Below are 22,382 nucleotides of genomic sequence, written 5' to 3' on the forward strand. Positions count from 1 at the left end.
AATTATTTGCATTATTTTTATTCAGAAGAATCCTAAAGTACAGCATGGGGGCACAGAGCAGTGACTGTCACTGGGTGGGGGGGACTGCCACACTGCAATTCTCAGTGGCTATTCAACAGTGCAGGAAGTTTCAACATTGTCAGAACTTTTTTCCATATTATTTTCTAAATGGAATCCCAGCAAAATTGACCCAACTTTGCGAAGTGTTTAGATTCGAATCACAATATTCCGACAAAATATGGCTCCATAAAATTTTCTCTGACCAGCTCTAGAAATGTACCCCATCCTATCTGTAAGCTTTCTTTTGAATAGTGAGGAACAAGTTCATTTTAATGTTGAAATGAAGCATTGGGTTTATATCTGTCTGAGGGGGAGGAGGATGTGACCATTTTAGATAACATTTTCCCCCTTTTCACACAGAACTATATACCTTATTTCTGAGTGATTCAAAGAGTCATTTTTCAAATTCTGAGTGTTCGGTCACTTAGATATTGTTCTTAGGTTGGTGTCAGTAACCATATAGTCAGTGCTGTGTTTTGTGAGATTGAATTGCAACTACATGTTGTCTTTTTTTTTTTTTTTTTTTTTAAAAACAGGAATGTTTCACCAAAAAATGGTGTTGAAGTGTTTTTCTCACGAGACATTTATGAAAAATATTCTTTGTCTCCAACGCTCTCTGAACTGTGGATTTTGTCAAACAAGTATGTATTTTCTTTCACGTATTGTGAGTATTCTCCGTGTTGCCTGTCTGGTTCCTTTCAAAACATGCTTTTTTTCTGTTATTTTAATTGAAAAACAAAACAGCAAGGGGGAAAAAAAAATGTTGTTACCCAGCATGTGAGGAAACCCAGTGGTTTGACAGATATGTACTGGTCTCTGTCTTCTTTCTTGGGACCTCGTAAAGCAGGAGACTTCCAGGGGCCTTGAGTAGTGGTCTGATCTTCTGGTTCCTCACTGATACCAAAGAAGAAAAACTTAAGCAAAACTCCTTTCACTGGCAACTTCCAAAGACAGAAAAATAAATAAAATAAAAATAAAATGGATAGAAAGTTGACCAGATTGTCGGGCTCAATGGGTAGCGATCAATGGCTCCATGTCTAGTTGGCAGCCGGTATCAAGTGGAGTGCCCCAAGGGTCGGTCCTCGGGCCGGTTTTGTTCAATATTTTCATAAATGATCTGGAAGATGGTGTGGATTGCACCCTCAGCAAGTTTGCAGATGACACTAAACTGGGAGGAGAGGTAGATACGCTGGAGGGTAGGGATAGGATACAGAGGGCCCTAGACAAATTAGAGGATTGGGCCAAAAGAAATCTGATGAGGTTCAACAAGGACAAGTGCAGAGTCCTGCACTTAGGACGGAAGAATCCCATGCACAGACTAGGGACCGAATGGCTCGGCAGCAGTTCTGCAGAAAAGGACCTAGGGGTTACAGTGGACGAGAAGCTGGATATGAATCAACAGTGTGTCCTTGTTGCCAAGAAGGCCAATGGCATTTTGGGATGTATAAGTAGGGGCATTGCCAGCAGACCGAGGGACGTGATCGTTCCCCTCTATTTGACATTGGTAAAGCCTCATGTGGAGTACTGTGTCCAGTTTTGGGCCCCACACAACAAGAAGGATGTGGAAAAATTGGAGAGAGTCCAGTGGAGGGCAACGAAAATGATTTGGGGACTGGAACACATGACTTATGAGGAGAGGCTGAAGGAACTGGGATTGTTTAGTCTGTGGAAGAGAAGAATGAGGGGGGATTTGATAGCTGCTTTCAACTACCTGAAAGGGGGTTCCAAAGAGGATGGATCTAGACTGTTCTCAGTGGTAGCTGATGACAGAACAAGGAGTAATGGTCTCAAGTTGCAGTGGGGGAGGTTTAGGTTGGATATTAGGAAAAACTTTTTCACTAGGAGGGTGGTGAAACACTGGAATGCTTTACCTAGGGAGGTGGTGGAATCTCCTTCCTTAGATATTTTTAAGGTCAGGCTTGACAAAACCCTGGCTGGGATGATTTAGTTGGGGATGGGTCCTGCTTTGAGCGGGGGGTTGGGCTAGATGACCTCCTGAGGGTCCCTTCCAATCCTGAGATTCTATGATTCTATGATCCTGCTGCCTGAGGCCTAATACATTTGGTGAGGCTGGCTGTGTCCCACTCCCTGACTCTCCATCTTTATCTCATTTGGAGAAGGCTGGTGATGTTGTCTGAGTTAAAAGACATGAATAAACGGGATTCTAAATCTATTTCTCTGTCTTCTGACACATGTCTATTCATGTCTTAAAGAATTCTTTGAGGGGGTCTACAAGCATGTGGACCAGGGGGGTTCAGTGGATATAGTGTACTTAGATTTTCAGAAATCCTTTGATGACTAGGTCCCTCATCAAAGGCTCTTAGGCAAAGTAAGCTGTCATGGCCTAAGAGGGAACATCCTCTCATTTATTGGTAACTGGTTAAAAGATAGGAAACAAAGGGTAGGAACAAATGGTCAGTTTTCAGAATTGAGAGAAGTGGTGTTCCCCAGGGATCTGTACTGGGACCAGTCCTATTCAACATAATCATAAATGATCTGAAAAGAGGGGTAAACAGTGTGGTGGTAAAATTTGCAGATGATACAAAGCTACTCAAGATAGTTAAGTCTGAAGCAGACTGCGAAGAGCTACAAAAGGATCTCTCAAAACTGGGTGACTGGGCAACAAAATGGCAGATGAAATTCAGTGTTGATAAATGTAAAGTAATGCACATTGGGAAACATAATCCCAACTATACATATAAAATGATGGGAGCCTAAATTAGCTGTTATCATTTAAGGAAGAGATCTTGGAGTCATTGTGGATAGTTCTCTGAAATCATCCACTCAATGTGCAGCGGCAGTCAAAAAAGCGAACAGAATGTTGAGAATCGTTAAGAAAGGGATAGATAATAAGACAGAAAATATCCTATTGCCTCTATATAAATCCATGGTACACCCACATCTTGAACACTGCATGCGGATGTGGTCGCCCCATCTCAAAAAAGTTATTTTGGACTTAGAAAAGGGCAACAAAAATTATTAGGGGTATGGAACGGCTGCTGTATGAGGAGAGATTAATAAATCGGGGACTTTTCAGCTTGCAAAAGAGGTGACTGGGGGAGGATATGATAGAGGTCTATAAAATCATGACTGGTGTGGAGAAAGTAAATAAGGAAGTGTTATTTATTCAGTCTCATAACACAAGAACTAGGGGTCACCAAATGAAATTAATAGGCAGCAGGTGTAAAACAAACAGGAAGTATTTTGCCAGAGGATGTTGTGAAGGCCAAGACTATAGAATCATAGAATTTAAGGTCAGAAGGGACCATTATGATCATCTAGTCTGACCTCCTACACAACGCAGGCCACAGAATCTCACCCACCCACTCCTGTAACAAACCGCTAACCTATGTCTGAGCTACTGAAGTCCTCAAATCGTTGTTTTAAGACTTCAAGGTGCAGAGAATCCTGCAGCAAGTGACCCGTGCCCCATGCTGCAGAGGAAGGCAAAAAAACCCAAGGCCTCTGCCAATCTGCCCTGGAGGAAAATTCCTTCCCAGCTCCAAATATGGCGATCAGCTAAACCCTGAGCATGTGGGCAAGACTCACCACCCAGATACCCAGGAAAGAATTATCTGTAGTAACTCAGATCCCACCCCATCTAACATCCCATCAAAGGCCATTGGGCATATCTACCGCTAATAGTCAAGATCAATTAATTGCCAGAATTAGGTGATTCCATCATACCATCCCCTCCATAAACTTATAACAGGGTTCAAAAAAGAACTAGATAAATTCATGGAGAATAGGTCCATCAATGCCTATTAGCCAGGATGGGCAGGGGTGGTGTCCCTAGCCTCTGTTTGCCAGAAGTGGGAATGGACGACGGGGGATGGATCAGTCAATGATTACCTGTTCAGTTCATTCCCTTTGGGGCACCTAGCATTGGCCACTGTCAGAAGACAGGATACTGGGCAAAATGGACCTTAGATCTGACCCAGTATGGCCATTCTTATGCCTATTTACATAGATTCAGCAGTATCTAGGCGCTTTATAGGCAAGGAAGAGAGCAAAGAGCAACTAAGCTAAACAAACTACATTTAGCAAGGAAAAGGGTTGCAATAAAAAGCAGCAACGATATTGGCACACGTGCTGTTAATGCCACAACTTTTGTTTCTTCTTGTTGTTTTGCTAACACTTGTTGAAAGTAGGACTAGCATTTGTAAGGCTTATGGGAGTTTTCTTGCTATATGTCAGAGCATTGGATTCTAAATGAACAGAATACAAATTTGAAGTCAGTGTTTTGAGAGGTGTTTAGTACTTTAAGGCAATGTGACAAGCAATCTGCCCTCTTTTCAGTAAACCGAGTATACACTTTGTTTTTTAATCCATTTCTCTGTCTTCTGACACTGTTTTTTTTTGTTTGTTTTTTATAGGATAAGTAATGTATTTTTTAAAATAACTGAATCTGTTTCAGAAACCAAATAATTACAGGAATATGTATAGTTTAAATATTTCCGCTCAATAGATAGTAAACCAACCATTTGAAAATCAGTTCCTTCATTTACATGTATATGTCAAGACCTGAGTTCGGGTTTCCCTTCCTACAGTGGCTTTTGTGGAGTACAGTAGTCCTAGTCAGTCATTGACCTGTCACTACATTGTGCTGTGACTCTGCCCAGTAGGACTTGGACTGATGCTACCTGTCACATAGGCAAATAGAACCATCCTGTGGAAAGTACTTGCATTTCCCAAGACCTGGATGAAATTTGGCACTGACCGCCAGTGAAATACCGTATATACTCGTTCATAAACTGATTTTTTTTGGTAAAAAAGTGAAGTATCAAAGAGCGGGGGTCATATTATCAACTCGTCTACACCAAAATTGGATGATTTTAAGCTTTATTGAGTTATTGAATTGAATATCTAATACATTTTGGTTTTGTTTACCTGGAGCATTCGCAGGCATGGAGCCCCTCAGCTCCCAGTGGCTGTGGTTAGGCGTTCCCAGCCAATGGGAGCTGCGGGAAGTGGTGGCCAGCAAGTCCCTTGGCCCGCGCCGCTTGCTGCAGCTCCCATTGGCTGGGAACGGCAAGCTGCGCCACGGAGAGTTGAGGGGCTCCGTGGCCACGGACAGTCCAGGTAAACAAAATGTCCTGACCCGCCAGTGGCTTACCCTGACAGGCCGGAGCCAAAGTTTGCCGACCCCTGTTGTAGATCACTGACGATGGAACGTCAGTTCTGGATTCTCTTCTTTAAAAAATTGCTAACATTTTATTTTTACTTAAATTGTATATTTGTTATGTTATAATTGAGATAAAAGAAGTATTAATATAAATAAAACATATGGATATCGACTATACAATTTTTCTCAGTTCATGTCCATGTAAACACAGCACTTAAAAACACGTGCTTCCCTAAAGTTTAATTTTCCTAGTACTAGCTGTTTGCTTTTCCTAGTATTGTTCTACTACAGGACTATATTATACTTATTTTTATAGTGCTTACTTATATTGATGGTAAAATAATTTATTGATATCAATACTGCATCCTTTTAAAGTTGCAAAGGCTTCGTTTAGTGGACTAGCTTGGCTTGAAATGAATGCTAAAATGAAAATGCTACGCCTTACAAGACAATCTGAAAAATTCAATGAACGATAGTACTATGGCACTGGTGTCAGTCCACTGCTGTGTAATTTGATCTCTTCGTGCATTTCTACCAATGGACCTCGTAAATCTCGAGTCAATCTGAAAATATAACGCACAGAATCGATGGAATCGGTAATAAAATTTAAATAGCCTGTTATCGCCACAGACATGCCAATCTACAGGGCTGCTTTGAAATAAACAAAGAACAATAATAATTTGGCAGTGATAAAGCAGGTAACGTTTCTGTATAAAGTCCTGTAAAATGTATAACTAAATTATTATTTTCTAAGATTTCCATGCTTGTATATAAAATGAACAATGGTGAAATCAAAAGAAAACGGTCTGCTTATCACACAGCGTTCAAACTTGAATATGAATAAAGTTGTTGAATATGCAGAAGCAAACAATAATTACTCCGCTGCTCGTGAATTCTTGTATCAATGAGACACAAGTACGAGAATGGCGAAAAAATAAAACATCACTAAAAGACATGCCAAGAAGCAAGAAAAAATGTCCAATGAGGTGTGCTTCATTTCCTGAGCTGGAGAAAGGTCTCACTGATTGGGTTGTTAGAATGTCGACAAAATGCGTATGTCATCGCTAGAACTGGAATTCGTCTGTGTGTTCTGCAAATGTCGAAAGATGCCAAATACTAGTCAGTAAAGCCGTCAATGTTTGTCGCATCAGCAGGTTGGTGTACTCGCTTCTTGAACCGTTACAGTCTCTCTTTGTCAGCAAACATATATAGCCAAAAGCTGCCAAGAGCTTTGGAAGAAAAAAATCAAATCTTTCCAAAAGTTTATTATAAAACATCAAAAGGAATATGCATTTGAGCTGTCACAAATACGAAATATGGACGAAACACCGATGACATTCGATCTCCCAATCAACAGAACAGTAACTGGTGTTGGTGAAAATACAGTTTTAATTACAACCACTGGTGATGAAAAAATCCATTTTATGGTGGTTTTATCGTGTTTGGCCAATGGGTCAAAGCTCCCTCCTATTGCTATTTTTAAAAGAAAAACCTTGCCTAAAAACAAGAAATTTCCTGCTGGTATCATCGTACGTGCACACGTAAAGGGATGGATGGATGAATGAAAGAGGGACTATTGAATGGCTGGGAAAAGTGTGGAATAAGAGACCACGAGCACTTTTCAAGAAACCTGCTGTGCTCGTTTGGGGCATGTTCAGGGCACACAAGATGGATGAGGTGAAAAATGTGGCCAAAAAAATGAAAACTACTTTGGCTGTAATACCTGGAGGCTTAACTTCTGTCCTACAACTGCTTGATGTCTGCCTGAACAAACCCTTTAAAGACAGGCTATGCAAAATGTGGTCTGAATGGATGTGCTAAGGCATGGAGAAGTTGACAAAAGGCGGGAATCTTATGAAGCCCGAAATCAATCTGGTCACCTAGTGGGTCAAGTACTTGTGGGAGTCCTTTCCCTCGGAAATGATAGAAAAATCATTTTGGAAATGCTGTATCAGTAGTGCGCTCGACGGGTCACAAGACGATGCCATATTTGATGATGACACAACAGAGACTGATGATGAGAAGGAATCGGAGCCTGAAGATGACACTGCCAACATCTACGATGACAATGCAGGTACAACTGAGACTGAAGCCGAGTTTAATGAACTGTTTGGTGAATCGGAGACTGATTAGGACTTTGAAGGATCTTAAGACTTTTTGAATAAGTACCTTAGAACAATATGAAACTTTAAAATCAGTAAATGGATGTTTAAAACATTGACTGACTGTAATTTTGAAGGTGAATACATATTTTTTCAGTTATTATAACAGCAGGGTTTTCGTTAGATTACATTAAAATAATTCTAGCAAAACTTTTGAGTGTTTCTTGTGATGCCAGCTTTTTAAATATAGCAGGGGTCAGCAAACTTTGGCTCCCAGCCTGTCAGGGTAAGCTGCTGGCAGGTTGGGACATTCTGTTTACCTGGAGTGTCCACAGGCATGGAGCCCCTCAGCTATGGTTTGCTGTTTCCAGCCAATGGGAGCTGCAGGAAGCGGCGCAGGCCAAGGGACGTGCTGGCCGCCACTTCCCGCAGTTCCCATTTTTTGGGAATGGTGAACCACGGCCACTGGGAGCTGAGGGGCTCCGTGCCTGCGAACGCTCCAGATAAACAAAATGTCCAGGCCCGCTAGCAGCTTACTCTTATGGGCCGGGAGCCAAAGTTTGCCAATCCCTGAAATACACGGTCGGCTTATGAGAAGGTCATACCATTTTTTTCCCATTTTTACCTATCCATCTTGGGGAGTCAGCTTATAAATGAACGGGCTAATGAATGACTGTATACGGTACTCTGTATGCAGTTAGCTCTTTTGAGACAGGCGGTTCCCTAATTTCTTTTTTGCTTAAATTCAATTTTTAATTTTATAAAAATGACTACCAAGACAATTTTGGTGCTGTAGGGTGGAGGAAGGAGTGTGTGGAGAGGTATTAGAGGATGAGGCAGAGATGAGACTTACTGAATTGCTGTGATCAGGGGAGTTTGGACTTCGGAGAAATAACTCATTCCAAATGGGAAATATTCTGTTCTTTTCCAAATACTCCAGGAATTTGTGAATCTCTATATAGGGACCCCTGATAATATTTAACTGAGATGCCACGCTTCTATTCCCTCTCCATGGAAGCTGTAGCTAAGAAGAGGGTGGATTGCATAAAATGAAGGGCAAATTTTTAAACCGTCAGCTCAAATAAAGTAAAACTGCAAATACGAATGGAAAGGCCCTGTTGGATTATTTTGGTATGCACCCTAATGAAGATTTTGACAGCATTGCACAGTGAAATAATCTTGATGTGTTGCCATTTAATACTGTGCTGAATATAGCCAATTTAAACTGCTAGAATTTTTTGACATTCCTACATTGGCAAATCTGAATCAGCATCTTGTTGCTGCTGCAGCTTAATTATATTTGCCAGTTTGTGCCACAAGGATGGACATATTCTTATATTCAGTGAGACAGCTGTGAAGTATTAAGAGTTGCAGACGTGGTACTGTTAGGTATGAATAGCTCTTGTGACATTTTTTAGTGCTGAAATCAAATCTCTAAAATACGTTTTTTCCAAGATCAGCAGTTAATGTTCATTTTGTTAACCTAAATATGCTCATTTTTAAGCATAGGGATTGTAAATATATAAGGGCTCAGTAAGCTTTCTTATACTGAAGTTGTTTTAAGAACCAATCTTATTACATACCTTGCTTCCTGTTGCTAGGACCATTTCCTCCTCCATGCCTCTCCTCCTTGTCGTGTCCAGCCAGTGTTATCTTGCTTTAACAACTGATTCCAGTACTGTTTAGTATTATAAATGGAGCTCTGAATAGTGTGCTTCATTACTGGGAAAAATCTTCTCTGAAATCTGGACTTCCCTGCTGTTAAAGCCATATGTCTTCCATTTTAAAAGAGGCTTCAGTGTCGAGTACTTCTCATTTGCTATCAAAACTTTGGTTCAGGAGTAAGTGAGGCCTAGTTGATTATAAGTTGTTGACACGCAGTTTAACAAACATAAGTAACAGACTCAAAGTGGTGTCCGAACCTGCCAGAACATCAGTTGCAAAATGTAGACCAATGGTACTCCGACCTCTGTGGTTCAGGAGCCAAATTAGCGGTCAATATTACCCAAAAGAGCCACAGTAGTGTGAATTCATTGTTTCATTCACCGTTATATCTATAATTCTCACAGCAAAATGACTGACAAAGTATTCTACAATTGGTTAATAATGTAATAAAAGTATCCTGACTGGTTAATAACTTAGATTGGTTGTTAATTAAATCACAGTGTTTTAATATCATCTCCTGCAAAGAGCCACAGGAGACACATTAAAGAGCCACTTGCAGCTCCTGAGCCTTGGTCTGAGTATTACTACTCTAGATAATCAGCACCCCTCACAACACACCTTTCAATATCCATGGGTCTATGCCTAAAATATGTGGTGTACCTCATTCAGTGCACTAAGTGTTCCAATAACAGTTATGTGGGTGAAACAAGACAATCACCACACTCTCAAATGAACTCATGCAGAAAAATGATAAAAGACAAAAACATCATATTACCTGTGGGTGAATGCTTTTCACAAAGTGATCACTCTATAGCTGATCTGTCAGTTTGCATCCTCAAAGGCAGCCTGCACAACACCTTAAAAGACAAACCTGGGGGCTTAAATTCATAATGTTTCTAGACACTAATAATCATGGAGTGAATAGAGACACAGGATTTAAGGCTTATAACAACAATCTATAACCTACTAATCCCCCATCCTTTCAGCTTTTTTTTCCCTCCTATGACTAGAGAGATTTTAATTGGCCACTTCACTTTGAATGGTCCTTTGAAATTTGTTAATTACTTATGGTAAAGAATCTGTGCCGCTGTGTATTTAGCTGTGACACTGCGAGTATGTTTCCCAAACCTGAAGAAGAGCTCTGTGTAAGGCCTGGTCTACACTACTCCATGGTAAGGGCAATGTAAGCTGCCTTGCATCAACCTAGCTGTGGAAGTGTCTTCACTTAAATTTGGGTCCCGCTGACATAAGTGCCTCTCTGCGTCGACATAACACCACTTCCCGAAGCAAAGTAGGGCTTGTCAATACTGGTAGGTTTTGTCGATGAGACTAACATTGACATAAAAAAATCGACAAAAGCAAAGTCGCCAAAGTGAGTTTACATTTGCTCCCTGTCGACAGATCATGTCCACATTCAGGGCACCATTGTCAACAGTATGTATCCCACAGTGCCTGGTGATACCATATGTCACCAGATGTTGTGGGAAGGCAGAAATGGAGTGTGGCGCAAGGAGTGTTTTAACAACAGGCTGAGCAGATGCCGCATGGTAGTTGAATGTGCCTTTGGCCGTTTGAAAGCTTGCTGGTGGTGTCTCAATGGCAGGCTAGACCTTACCGAGGATAATATTCCCATGGTCATAGCCTCGTGCTGCACTTTGCATAATCTGTGTGAATCTAAGGGTGAAATGTTTGCTCAGATGTGGAGCACTGAGGCAGAGTGCTTGGCTGCACAGTTTGAACAGCCAGATGATAAGGCTGTCAGAGGAGCCCAGAGGGCTGCTATTAACATCAGAGAGGCTATGAGGGACCACTTTGACAATGAGGGGGACTAACACGTCTGCTTTGGAGTTGCTTCCCTGGTGCATCCACATACAATTTTGGGGCCCAAGATTCATGCAACAAAATGCTTTAGAAGCCTGTTCCCAAGAGTGAATTGATTGCTATATGCTTTTGTAGAACACAGAGTAAAAACTCTTTACCTTTATTTACTGGTAAAAAGGGTAAAACCTCACAACTGTGTGTAGCTCCAGCTATCATTCTGCAAGCGGATGGAGTGATGGGGAAACTCAGGAGTGCTGTGAAGTGAAAAGGAATGTGTGGGCATAGAGGGGGGTGGGGCCTTTTGCGAGTAGTAGCAATCACTTTCTCACTGACTCTAGGCAGGCACACAGCTCTGTGAGCACCCCAATCATGGTGAGTGTCGGGAGTGGGGGGAAGGCGGTTGTGCGTCCGGACAAAACAGTCACTGCTTGCATGGCAGCTTTTCAGGGAACTCATTCTAAAATTATCTCACACTTTTTCACAGGCAGCCAACCTGCTTGCTGACACCTCACTGATGTGGGTGAGCAGGGAAACCAGGGCACAACTAATGTATGCTTGCGGCTTTCACCCGGGTCTATATGCAGCTCAGCTATGTGCCGCTTTGGTTCTAGCTCCAGTGATTGCTAAATGGCATGGTACAGTTTCCTACAATGGAGGAACTAACAAGGCTGCAATCCCTGGGAATCTGTGGCAGAGGATTAACAAGTACCACTTGGAAACTTTCCAGAGCCTCTCTCTGAAGGATTACCTGCAGGTCTCGATGTCCATCGACACCCTGCTTGGCCGTGCAGATTAGCTACACATGGCAATGTCCAGCTCACACAAAACATTACCTGCCTCCCACTTTTTGATTCCCTACACAAACCACAGCAACTTACCTGGTGTCTCATCTGCTTCCTGCTCCCCGTAGAGCACTTCTGGAGTGGAGAAAAGTTCCTGGCTGCCTGCCCCACTGGGCGACCCCGCTGGGAGCTCCACATCCTCTTCTAGCTCCACTTCTTCATCCAGAATTTCAGCGTTCAGGTTACCTCCTCTTTCTGCTGCCTCCGCAGTATCCACGGGGCTATCGGCGATGGAGATGGGGTCACCACTGAGGATAGCATTCAGCTCCTTATAGAAGCAGCAGGTCTTAGGTGCACCACCGGAGCAATGGTTCGCCTCCCGCGCCTTATGGTACGCCTGCCTCAGCTCCTTTATCTTCACTCTGCACTGCTGCATGTCTTGATCATAGCCCTTTTCGAGAAAAGCCTCAAGAAATTTGCCCATATGTGTCCCGATTTCTGTGGGTCATTTGCAGTTGCGACTGAACAGACTCCTTTCCCCATATACCGATCAGATCCAACAGCTTACCAGTGGTCCAAGCAGGAGTGCGGTTGGTGGAATGGCAAGCCATGCTTACCTGGGAAGCCACCAAAGAGGAAATTATATTTAAAATTCTCGGGGCTTGCAAGGGGGAGGGGTGGGTTGGCGGCTGCAGGGCAGCGGAGTTCAAACCGCTGACCAGAGCAGCAGCATGGGAATTGTCGGACACTTTCTGGAGGCCAATAAAATTGGGGGCGGGGGGAGGCGTTGTATGTACACTGGCTGTTTGTTGACAATAAAGGGAGGGGAAAAGACAAAAGTCTCTCGCAGGTGTGGAAATTTTGGGCGACAAAACTTGCCAGCATAGACAAGCCTGTAGAGTCAGTCGATGTAATGAGGTTGATGCAGTGTCAGTGTAGACGCTGAGTTGCTTACATCGACTGTTACTGGCTTTCAGGAGTTGTCCCACAATGCCCAACAATGGCAGTGTGCATCCTCGCCAAGAGCATTTCTATCAACTGTACTGTCAACACAAGGAGTTAAGCTTACAAAAACACAAGAGTTTAGTAGCTGTGGTGGCTGTGTGCTGATGTAAGTTAATTCAACATAATTTTGTAGTATAGACATGACCTAAGCTAGAGAGCTTGTCTCTCTGAGTAACAGCAGTTGGTCCAATAAATGATATTACCTTACCCATTTTGTGTCTGTAATACCTGGGACCAACGTGGCTACAACATTGTATACATAAGTAGCAGACAGCAGATGAGGAAATGAGGCCTCATCCATAGTGAAGACATTTCCAGAACAAAGAGGACCTGTGTTTTGTGATTAGCTCTCTCATCTAGATATCCAGTGTAACATGTTATTATATGTGATGTCTCCTGGAAAAGTGGAGTTGATCCAGTACAAATAATTACCACATTTTTCTTCTTTTGAAGTCAGTGGTGAAACTCTCATCAGTCCTAGGATATGACTAAATTTAGATGTGTCTAAATATAGATGGGGGAATGGTGTTATAACACCATTGTTCTATTAATTATGATTAAGATTGCAAGTTTGTCATGGAGGTTATGGAAGTCAGGATTCTTGGACCTCCATGTCTTCTGCAGCGGCCAGTGTGCCTGGCCCAGGGGAAGCTCAGGCAGCCTCTGCACCAGGTACGCTGGTCGCTGCTAGGTCAGTCCCGGGCCACCGCACACCCCCCACCCCAGCAACAATGTTTGGGTGTGGGAGGGGGCAGGAGGTTGGGGCGTGGGACGGGGTGAGGCGGGCTCTGGGTGGTACTTACCTGGGGGTCTCCCCAGAAGTGGCGACATCCCCCGTGCTTAGCTGCTAAGCAGAGGTGTGGCAAGGCAGCTCCACCTGCAGGCACCACTCCCACAGCTCCCATTGGCCGTGGTTCCCGGAGCCCCCCAGGTAGGTGCTGCCCAGAGCCCGTCCCATGCCCCAACCCTCCGTGCCCTCCCACACCCAAACTCTGCTGCTGGGGGTGGTGCAGAGCCGGGTAGGGAGCCTGCCAGCCCCACCAGCACCAGCAGGGATCCCAGGCTGCAAGCCACTGCCTGTCCCCCTCTTCCCCCTGCACGCAGCCAGGCTGCCTTCCCCCAGCACCCGCAGGGCCCCCGGGCACCATCCCCCCACAAGTTTTATTCACAGGTATTTTTAGTAACAGTCATGGACAGGTCAGGGGCCATGAATTTTTGTTTACTGCCTGGGACCTGTCCTTGACTTTTAGTAAAAGTACCTGTGAATAAAACTTAGCCTTAATTATGATGTATTTTGTCCAATGATTGGAAATCTTAAGGTCTTCCATGACTGTCAGCATCAGTTTTCTCAAATACAAGTCTTCATGTGAAAAGTGTAAATTGTTTCACTTATTACTTTTCTTTCAGACATAAAGAAGAAAATGTAGAGGCATCAATAAACTCTGTAGAAGATGCAAAATCATTTAACACACAGGCTGCAGCTCAAGCTGAGGAGGAAGTTAAACCCACAGCTGATGATAATCCTTTTCCAGAGCCCAGAATCCCGTATCCTTATGTCTCTAGTCTAACTGAGAAGGAGCAGAAAACATATTTATATCTAATGACTAAGTTTTCAAAAAACCCTGCATCCTACCAATTTACTGCAACATATCAAAGAGAATATTCCCAGTATTTGGTAAGCGTTAAAATTGTTTTTCTCCTAATATTCCTTGTTGTAATAATCCAAGGGAAATTTTCTAAAAGTCGTTTGATAAAAATGTGATTGTAATAATTATAAGTCCTTAAACATTTCCAATTTCCGACATGTTTTATCTCCCCAACAATGAAATTTGATTTTTTTTTAAAGATAACTAAAAATGTACATTGTTGTTTTACTGAGGCTTTTTTAGGATAGTTGATGTCATGTTACTCTAAAAACATAGTTGAATAGTTGCCTTGATGCCTCCTGGCTTTCCTGTCCTTAAGTCAGTTGCTATGATGGTAGTTATTGGAGAAATGAAAGTGATGAATTGACCATAAAATAAGTAGTAAGTGGAGGACACACATGTAGAATTTCATAATGTCATGGACAAATATTTTAACTGTATTAGAAGTTAGATGCATCATGACGGCTCTGTCCTTCTGTGGCGGGTGGTGGAGGCCCTGCCACATCCCGCCCCAGAAAAGGATAGTAGAGAGGTCCCTCAAGCTGTCTACAGCAGCTGTGTGGGAAGCAGCCAATCAGGGCCCAGCAGGCTAGTATAAGAAGAGCTGCAGGGCCAGAGCAAGATCAGTTCCCTGTTAGAGCTGGAGGAGAGTGGATGCTCTGTCTGTCTGTCTGAGAGAGCTGCAGGACCTCGGGCAGAGCAATGCTGGCAGAGGTCTGGGGGGAGGACACAAAGGAGCTCCAGCCTGGCTCCAGACCTGGTAGGTCTTCAAATATGTTAAGGACTGTTATAAAGAGGATGGTGATCAATTGTTCTCCATGTCCACTGGTAGGACAAGAAATTATGGGTTTAGTCTGTAGCAAGGGATATTTAGATTTGATATCAGAAAAAAACATTCTGACCATAAAGATAGGTAAGCACTTCTGTGGGAGGTTGTGGAATTCCCATCATTGGGGGTTTTTCAGGTTAGAGACACTGCTGCAGTGGTCTAGGTGTACTTGATGCTGCCTCTCAAGGTTCCTTCCAAGCCCACATTTCTATGATTCTATATGCTGATTATATCTTAGGCTGCATCCCGTAATACAAGACTAACTCATTAACACCATTGGAAACCTTCATGTTGACCTTCAGTACTTGCTATAGCACGTAGTCTACTCACTGGAGTAGAAATGCACAAATATTCACTCTTTTAGTTATTCTGAGCAAAAATGTTCTAGACAATGAGCTACTGTATTTCTTTCCCATGCTGGCTGGATGCATCCAGAGCTTTGGAGCAGAGCCCAGAGCTGGAGTGCGGAGCAGCTCCGGAGCAGTGGAGCTGCAGGTTTTTGCCTGGAGCTGGAGCAGAGCCGGAGCACAGCTCCAAAGCCCTGGGTGCATCATTAGATATGAGTCCTGTAAGTGGCATTAACTGATTGATTGGCTGGGGCTGTTGCTCCGTTACATTGATGGTCTTGTGGTTCTTTATTTATGGCAATTCCATTCTCTTATGCTGTGACAATGGATATATCTACACTAGAAAAATTAGTACCCATTTTTTTCAGCAACAGGGCTAGCGTGCTATTGTTAGTAGCATTGTAAGTGCTAATGTAGACAGGGCTCGTGTCAACTTGCTCTGACAATGCCTGTGCATCATGCTCCTTGGTTAAACTAATATTTGTTGCAGGAAGGAAGCTTCTTTTCTTAAGGAAATAGGCTCCCATTCTGTAATATTCTTTTGTATTGACTTCAGTGGAGGTGTACCAAGATCTAGCAGTGTAGAATATCTAGTGAGATCTGGGCCATAATGTCTTCAGTTCTTCACCAAGATACCTGCATTGCCTTTCTAGACATGTCACTTCTTGTGTGATTTAAATAACCTACTGGATGCTTTGTAAATATGCAATAAGGGTTTACCTTTACAATTACAGTTAAGTTATGGGGGGGGTTATTTTTTGTTTTTTCTTGCTATCTTCAAAATTTGACTCTCTTTTTTTGTCGTCTTTCTTGTTTCAGCAAATGAAAGAATTTCTGAACAGTGAAATTGCAGAATTTTTGAAGTTTGCACAAAATGCAGCCAAGAGTTGCGTTCAGGATTATGATACCATCTCTGAGGATGCACTGCTTTATACTGAGGTAACAGAAATGTTTGTGCATTCATTCATTGAATAAATAGATGAAAATATTCGGGGGGGAAATAACATACTAGCCAGGGATGAGCAGATGTGCAGAGTATAAATTCAGTAAACTGAGGTAATTGAATATAAATAAAGAAATGTAGTTTGTCATCAGTGAAGCATGCAGTGTCCCTTCGGCAGCAGCTGGGGCTCCCCCGTTAGGTAGGCCCATCGAACCATCACCTTGACAAGCCCTACCTCCCTACACCTGGACCCCTCTGACAAGCCCCCCACACCCAATCCCCATCCCACTGAGCCCCAGCCAGCTGCACCTAGACCCCAACCCCATCAAGCCCCACCCCCCAGCACTGGACTGCCTCCACTAAACCTCCCCCCTCCCAAACCCCATCTCCCCCAACCCAGACCCCCATGCTGAGCCCCAACCACCTGCAGAAACCCATTGCCCCTGCACCCGGAACCCCCCAACGAGCCCCTGTGTATTCAGATCTCCCACTGAGCCTCCCGCACCCAGATTGCCCCACCACAGAAACCTCTCACTCCACACCTGGATCCCCCCGCACTAAGCCCCTCCATACTTGGATCCTGTTGGGCTGAGCCTGCCAAGCCATACCTGGTGTGCCTCGCACAGTGGGGCAAGGCCCCAGGTTGTTTCTGGGGCAAGCCCAGCCCTTGCACCGTGTCAGGGTCAGGTGCAGCCTCACTGCCAAGTCCCTGTACTGCAGCAGGTGGGAGCTTCAGGGTGATCTCCCACCTTAATGCAGCCAGTGGCCAGTGCTCCCCACTGCCAGGCTGGAGCCACATTTATTTATTGACAGTTAAAATGTGCAGAATTTTAAAATGTGCATATAATTTTAATTTTTGGCACAGAATTCCCTCAGTATGAGATAAGACTTTGCTATACCTCCTTGGACTCACTCGAAATCACTATCATAGAAAAGTGAAGGCAGTGTTATCTATCTGATGTCATATGTCATAGTGAAGTAGGGTGAAGGCAGCTCTCTGTTAGGTCCCAAATATTTTCTGCTACAGTGGTACATATTCCTTTAAAACTGTTAAATAGTGAATGGCAAAAATAAGAGCATCATAAGAATATGAATGGCAAGATCTGAATTTCTGCCTTATTCCTGTACTAATTTGCAATGGGAGCAGACATGTGGGGGACCCTGAATATGAAGTTGGCAAATATAAATTTTAATTAGAAGTTTTTTTATTTGTTAGAGATGAAGTGGAGAAAGTACTAATAAAATAAAACATTTTGATAATTGTGTATATTTCTAGTAGTGACTTACCTTGACGTGAAATAGTCTATTATTGTGTTAGAATGGTAAACTCTTCCAGATGGAAAATGTGTTACTTTCTGTCTTATAGCACAGAGCACTGTCTCAGTCCACACATCATAATAATTACAATATTTCTTAGTGAGTAGTTACTTCAGCTAAATTTGGTAATAAGGCTGATCTTATTTTACCTTAACATTTTCTTGCTTTGCAGTTTCTCGTACACAAGACAGATTTGTTCTGTAGTTGAGAAATAGTTTGGGTAGACACAATTATTAGAATCCTGTTCTACATTATAGCTTTAGTGTTGTTTCAGAAAAGAAACAATAAGGAATAAAAACATAGATTTGTTTAAAATTGAGATTAGCCTTAATTTGTTCTCTACCCTTGTTATATATTGTCTATTGTTGCAGTTTGTGTCCTTTTTTTTTTTTAAACAGAGGACCCTACATCTGGTCACAAAATGTGGCCTCATTCCTCCATGTCCTCTAGTCTGTGATTTATATTTAACAAAATTACTTGACTCCAGTCATCTTTGAAGCAGCAATTGTAGACAGAGAATGGAATAATTTTTAGTTGGTGCAAGTAATGAATTACTAAAGTCCATGAGTAGGTGATGTGAAATTAGTGTAATTTTTTTCCGCGTCCAGGGTTCACATGCAAATGAATGTGTTTCCACAGGGGACATTCCCTTCCTCTTTACCCTTGCATCCTTCACCTGAAACCTACATAAAATAGATACCATGAAAAAGGAATTATTAAGGGTGTTTCAGAGTCCAACTAGAAGGCTGAGCCTCCAAAGAAAGTTGCTTATTTGCTGAGAGAAAGACTTAACTAGTTCAATGCAAACTGATTGGCCGAAACATGTATTTACAGATTGGTATCTGAATAAAAACCTTATTTTTAAGTACTCCTTATGCCTTCATATACTGTATTAACAGTGATCATTACAGCTCCATAGACTAAATGTATTAGTAGTAATAAGTATTTATTTGCGTTCTACATAAAACTCCAAAAGTTTTCTGAGAGCTTTTCCCTCTCTGTGCTAATTCCAGTACAGCAGAACAACAAACGTTACCTATGGATCTCAAATACCACGGTCACAGATGACTTAGCTGGCTTCTTGAAGAAGAAAAAAAAGACACAGATTTATTTTTTTTAAAGGCTTTTAAAATTTGGGGGGGAAAGTGTGGGAGATAGGAAGATTACCGTAATCTGTTTCCCTGATTTTGTTTATTCCTTCCTCATCCTCTGCAGAACCCCCAAAACAAGATCATAGGAACTTTTAGCCACTTTCAAAATGATAAACTCATGGTATTTTATGCAATGGAAAAACAACAGCAAAAAAAAAACAACCAAAAATAAAAACCCATTAAGCACATTTGTATCCTATACTTCTCTGTTTTGTGTTTGTACAATGCCTCACATTCTGAGGCCCTGGTACAGGACTGGAGCATGTAGGTGCTACCACAATACAAATTATATCTGAATACGTTTGTCCACCCCATACTGTTTTTTCTTATCAAGACTGGTTTCATTTCCCTAAAACAACATTTCATCCGTACCAGTAGTCTTGGTTCTATAATACTTCCAAGCTTTCTGGATCAGAGTAATACATAACGTGGTAAAGTACCAAATGCTTTTATGATAAATTACAGAATATACTTTCTTCTCTTCTGGCAATTGATTAATTTAGTTAGATTGTTCAGAGTACTGATCTAGACAATCCTTTCTTAAATAAACCCATACTGAGCTCTGCTTTTAATACTTTTCACACTTATAGATGTTTTAATTCTTTATCATTGTTTCCAATATCTTTTCCCTTGGGAACAAGGCCGGCAGATGTTTAATTTTTCTCTATCCTCCCTTGATACCTTCCTAAATATGGAAAACTAAATTAGTTCTTTTAATACTGCCTCCAGTCTTAAAACCAATGTATAACTTAGCCAAAAGCTTTCATATTCCCTTCCTAGTTCCTTCAGAATGTAATTTTTCCAAGTTTGGCATGTTTCCACCTTTTATAATTATAATGGCTTAATTATCTACTTTCAGCAACCGCAAAGCCTTTTTCACACACACCCCATGCAGAGAACCATGTCCCATTATCTGATAGCATCTTATTTTCTGCTACCTTTATAAAGAACTCAGAGTTCTGGAAAAATTAGGGGATTAATGATGTAGTCTCGCGCATTTTACAGTTGAAGAAACTGAGGCCTCAGAAATCTAAGACCAGCCTGAAAATGTGGTCCTTATACAAACTCCTGTTTTTGTAGCTGCAAATGGGTAAGTGCAGTTAAGGTTATTTAGTAGTTTCAGTACCTGATTTTTGGGAAAATCAAATACTTAGGCTTCTAAGACCTTAATTGCGTTTGTGCCCACAATTTGTGGATATTTTTGAAGACCAATTTTTAAAAATCTGGACTCAGTGATTTGCAAAGGATCACACAGGGACTCAGTGCCAGATCCAAGAATAGAATCTACATCTTGTGACTTCCATTCCTGTCTCTTAACCACAAGATATTCCCTTTGTCTCTCTAGGTTCCTATCTCTTCCTCCATCACAGTGTTATATGAGCGCCTACACACCTCATAGAGTTCATAGAAGTTCATCGAATATCAGGGTTGGAAGGAACCTCAGGAGGTCATCTAGTCCAATCCCCTCCTCCAAGCAGGACCAATCCCCAATTTTTGCCCCAGATCCCTAAGTGGCACCCTCAAGGATTGAACTCATAACCCTGGGTTTAGCAGGCCAATGCTCAAACCACTGAGCTATCCCTCCCCACCTCCTTTTTGGGGCAGTGCTTTTAAAACAAACAACAAGCAGCCTTCTACCAACCTCAATTTTTCCTTTTTCCTCTTGTCACAAACTGTTAAACTGAATTCTAAAGAAGAATAAAGAAATATTTTTAACAAATCTATTCACAGAAATGGATGAAATATGCATTCTTTCTCATAGCTGAAAATACAGGCAGATGTAACTTTTGCAGCAGCATTCTAATTTTTATGAAACTGTTATGGTATTGATACATAGGCTTTGTAACATCCTTTTTTGTTTTTTTCCCCCTTTAGCAATTTTTACGTGCTTGTATTGGACATGTGAAGAAGTACCCTGAATTCTACATTCTCCATGAAATCACCAGTATCATGGGAGGCAAATTTAGCACAGAGTTGACCTTAAAGCTGGAGAAAAAACTACTTGCATTGGTAACATCTCTCTCTCTCTCTAAGTTCAGATATTATTTTCTGATAACCTGAATTAAACATGCATTACATTATGTAATGCTACATTGATTGAGATCATTCTTCCATGCTTGGACTATAGGTTACAACTTGCATTGCTTTGCTAATAACTAAATTATTTTGGAGACTGGAAGGTAACCGTTCTGTATGAATATTTTTAAAATATGAGAATCTTACATTTTTAGAGGAAATTTATATAAACAATCAAAATGCCAACACTGATGCCAATAAATGTCTGATGCTGCTTTATTTTATTCAAGGGAAAGGCAAGATTTCTTAAAATATTGTCACCTGCCATGCATACGCAACTACAGCTATCCGTAGATTATAAAACTGTAGCATCTGTTGCAACTCCAGAACAGAGAGCTTCTGCTATGCATAATGTGAGTAACTATTGTTGTTATAATGTATGTAATAATGTAATTCACATCATTCTTTTTAGTGGTGTATGATCAATGTAGCGTTTCTGTTACAACAATCATCCTCCCATTTTTAAAGTTTGAAATAGCACTAACAGCCTGATCCGATGCTCACTGCAGTAAATTCCGTTCACTTCAATAGACGTTGGATGAGGCCCTTAGAATGTGACATGCCAGCTATCTGTAACCTCTAATGAATTTAGATAGAGCTATTGTTTACAAGTACTCTGGTTAAGGATCTAGTTTTGTATTCATTTTAAAATTATCTTTTTTTTTAATTAAAATATCAATATATATGTAATGAAAAGAGTTTGATTATACAAAAAAATTAGTTTACAAAGGATTTTTTTTTCTCCTTATGGAATTTATTTGTCACAGAATGTGAACTCCGTGTTTGAGTTAAATAGTTTATTAGGCTATATGCTAGATTATTTCCTGAAAAGATATCTTAAATTATTACTAGTATCCTTACATAAAGTGATAAGAAGCAGTTGTCTCCTATCACAAATGCCATGTGATGTGGCTTTTTTAAAAAAATACGTATTCTACATAACTTGTTGTACACTAATATAGGAGCTATGTTCATAAGTTATGCATTGACCATTCAAGAGACACAGAGATTTTGGAGGGTTGGGGCTTGGAAATGTCTGAGTTGCAAGAGAAGTCAGGATGAAACCATTAACATGTCCCATGGTTCATCAAAGGGTAGTCCTGCTGCTGTGAACTACATATAGTTCACTGGCAAGAACCTTGAAAGAAAGGAAGAAATAGCTAGTGGTTCCTCCTTCCTCACATTTTTGTACTGTCCTGAACTGCTCTTGAGTTCCCCACATTGCCAATTCTGATCATTCCAGCTCTCATCATCTCATCACCCCATGCCTCCAATTACAATATCCTCATGCTTGTGTAGACGCACAAGCATAATTCATGGCAAGTTTCATAATCTTAATTCTGCATTTCTTGCGTTTATCATACTTGGATTTTGTGTTTAACATTCTTGAAAGGTAATATTTACTCAGATCACTGATGTGTGCCTGCATATTTAACTTCACCATAATTTTTTTTTGTGTTGGAACTGCTAATGCTATTTCTGGGCCCATAAGGTGATGACATCTTCTAAATGT

At 41.5% G+C, this 22,382-nt stretch overlaps 1 protein-coding gene across 7 annotated transcripts in view; it reads left to right on the top strand.

Moving 5' to 3' along the window:
* The window catches only part of ICE2 (interactor of little elongation complex ELL subunit 2), a 56,131-nt gene that overhangs the window by 1,450 nt on the left and 32,299 nt on the right, over positions 1-22,382 (top strand). For 5 of the 7 annotated variants that reach the window (XR_012153965.1, XM_073303629.1, XM_073303632.1 and 2 more), the window contains 5 exons: positions 597-701; positions 13,968-14,235; positions 16,202-16,321; positions 20,669-20,803; positions 21,100-21,222. Coding sequence is in view for 6 of the 7 variants with exons in the window: in XM_073303629.1 (XP_073159730.1) it covers positions 597-701; positions 13,968-14,235; positions 16,202-16,321; positions 20,669-20,803; positions 21,100-21,222 (751 nt within the window). In the remaining variant the exon portion in view is untranslated. Of the gene's footprint in view, positions 1-596; positions 702-13,967; positions 14,236-16,201; positions 16,322-20,668; positions 20,804-21,099; positions 21,223-22,382 lie in introns of those variants that run through there. The other 2 variants (XM_073303635.1, XM_073303633.1) reach the window with 2 other exon arrangements.

Source organism: Lepidochelys kempii, chromosome 10, assembly GCF_965140265.1.
Source record: "Lepidochelys kempii isolate rLepKem1 chromosome 10, rLepKem1.hap2, whole genome shotgun sequence".
Classification (NCBI taxonomy): Eukaryota; Metazoa; Chordata; order Testudines; family Cheloniidae; genus Lepidochelys; species Lepidochelys kempii.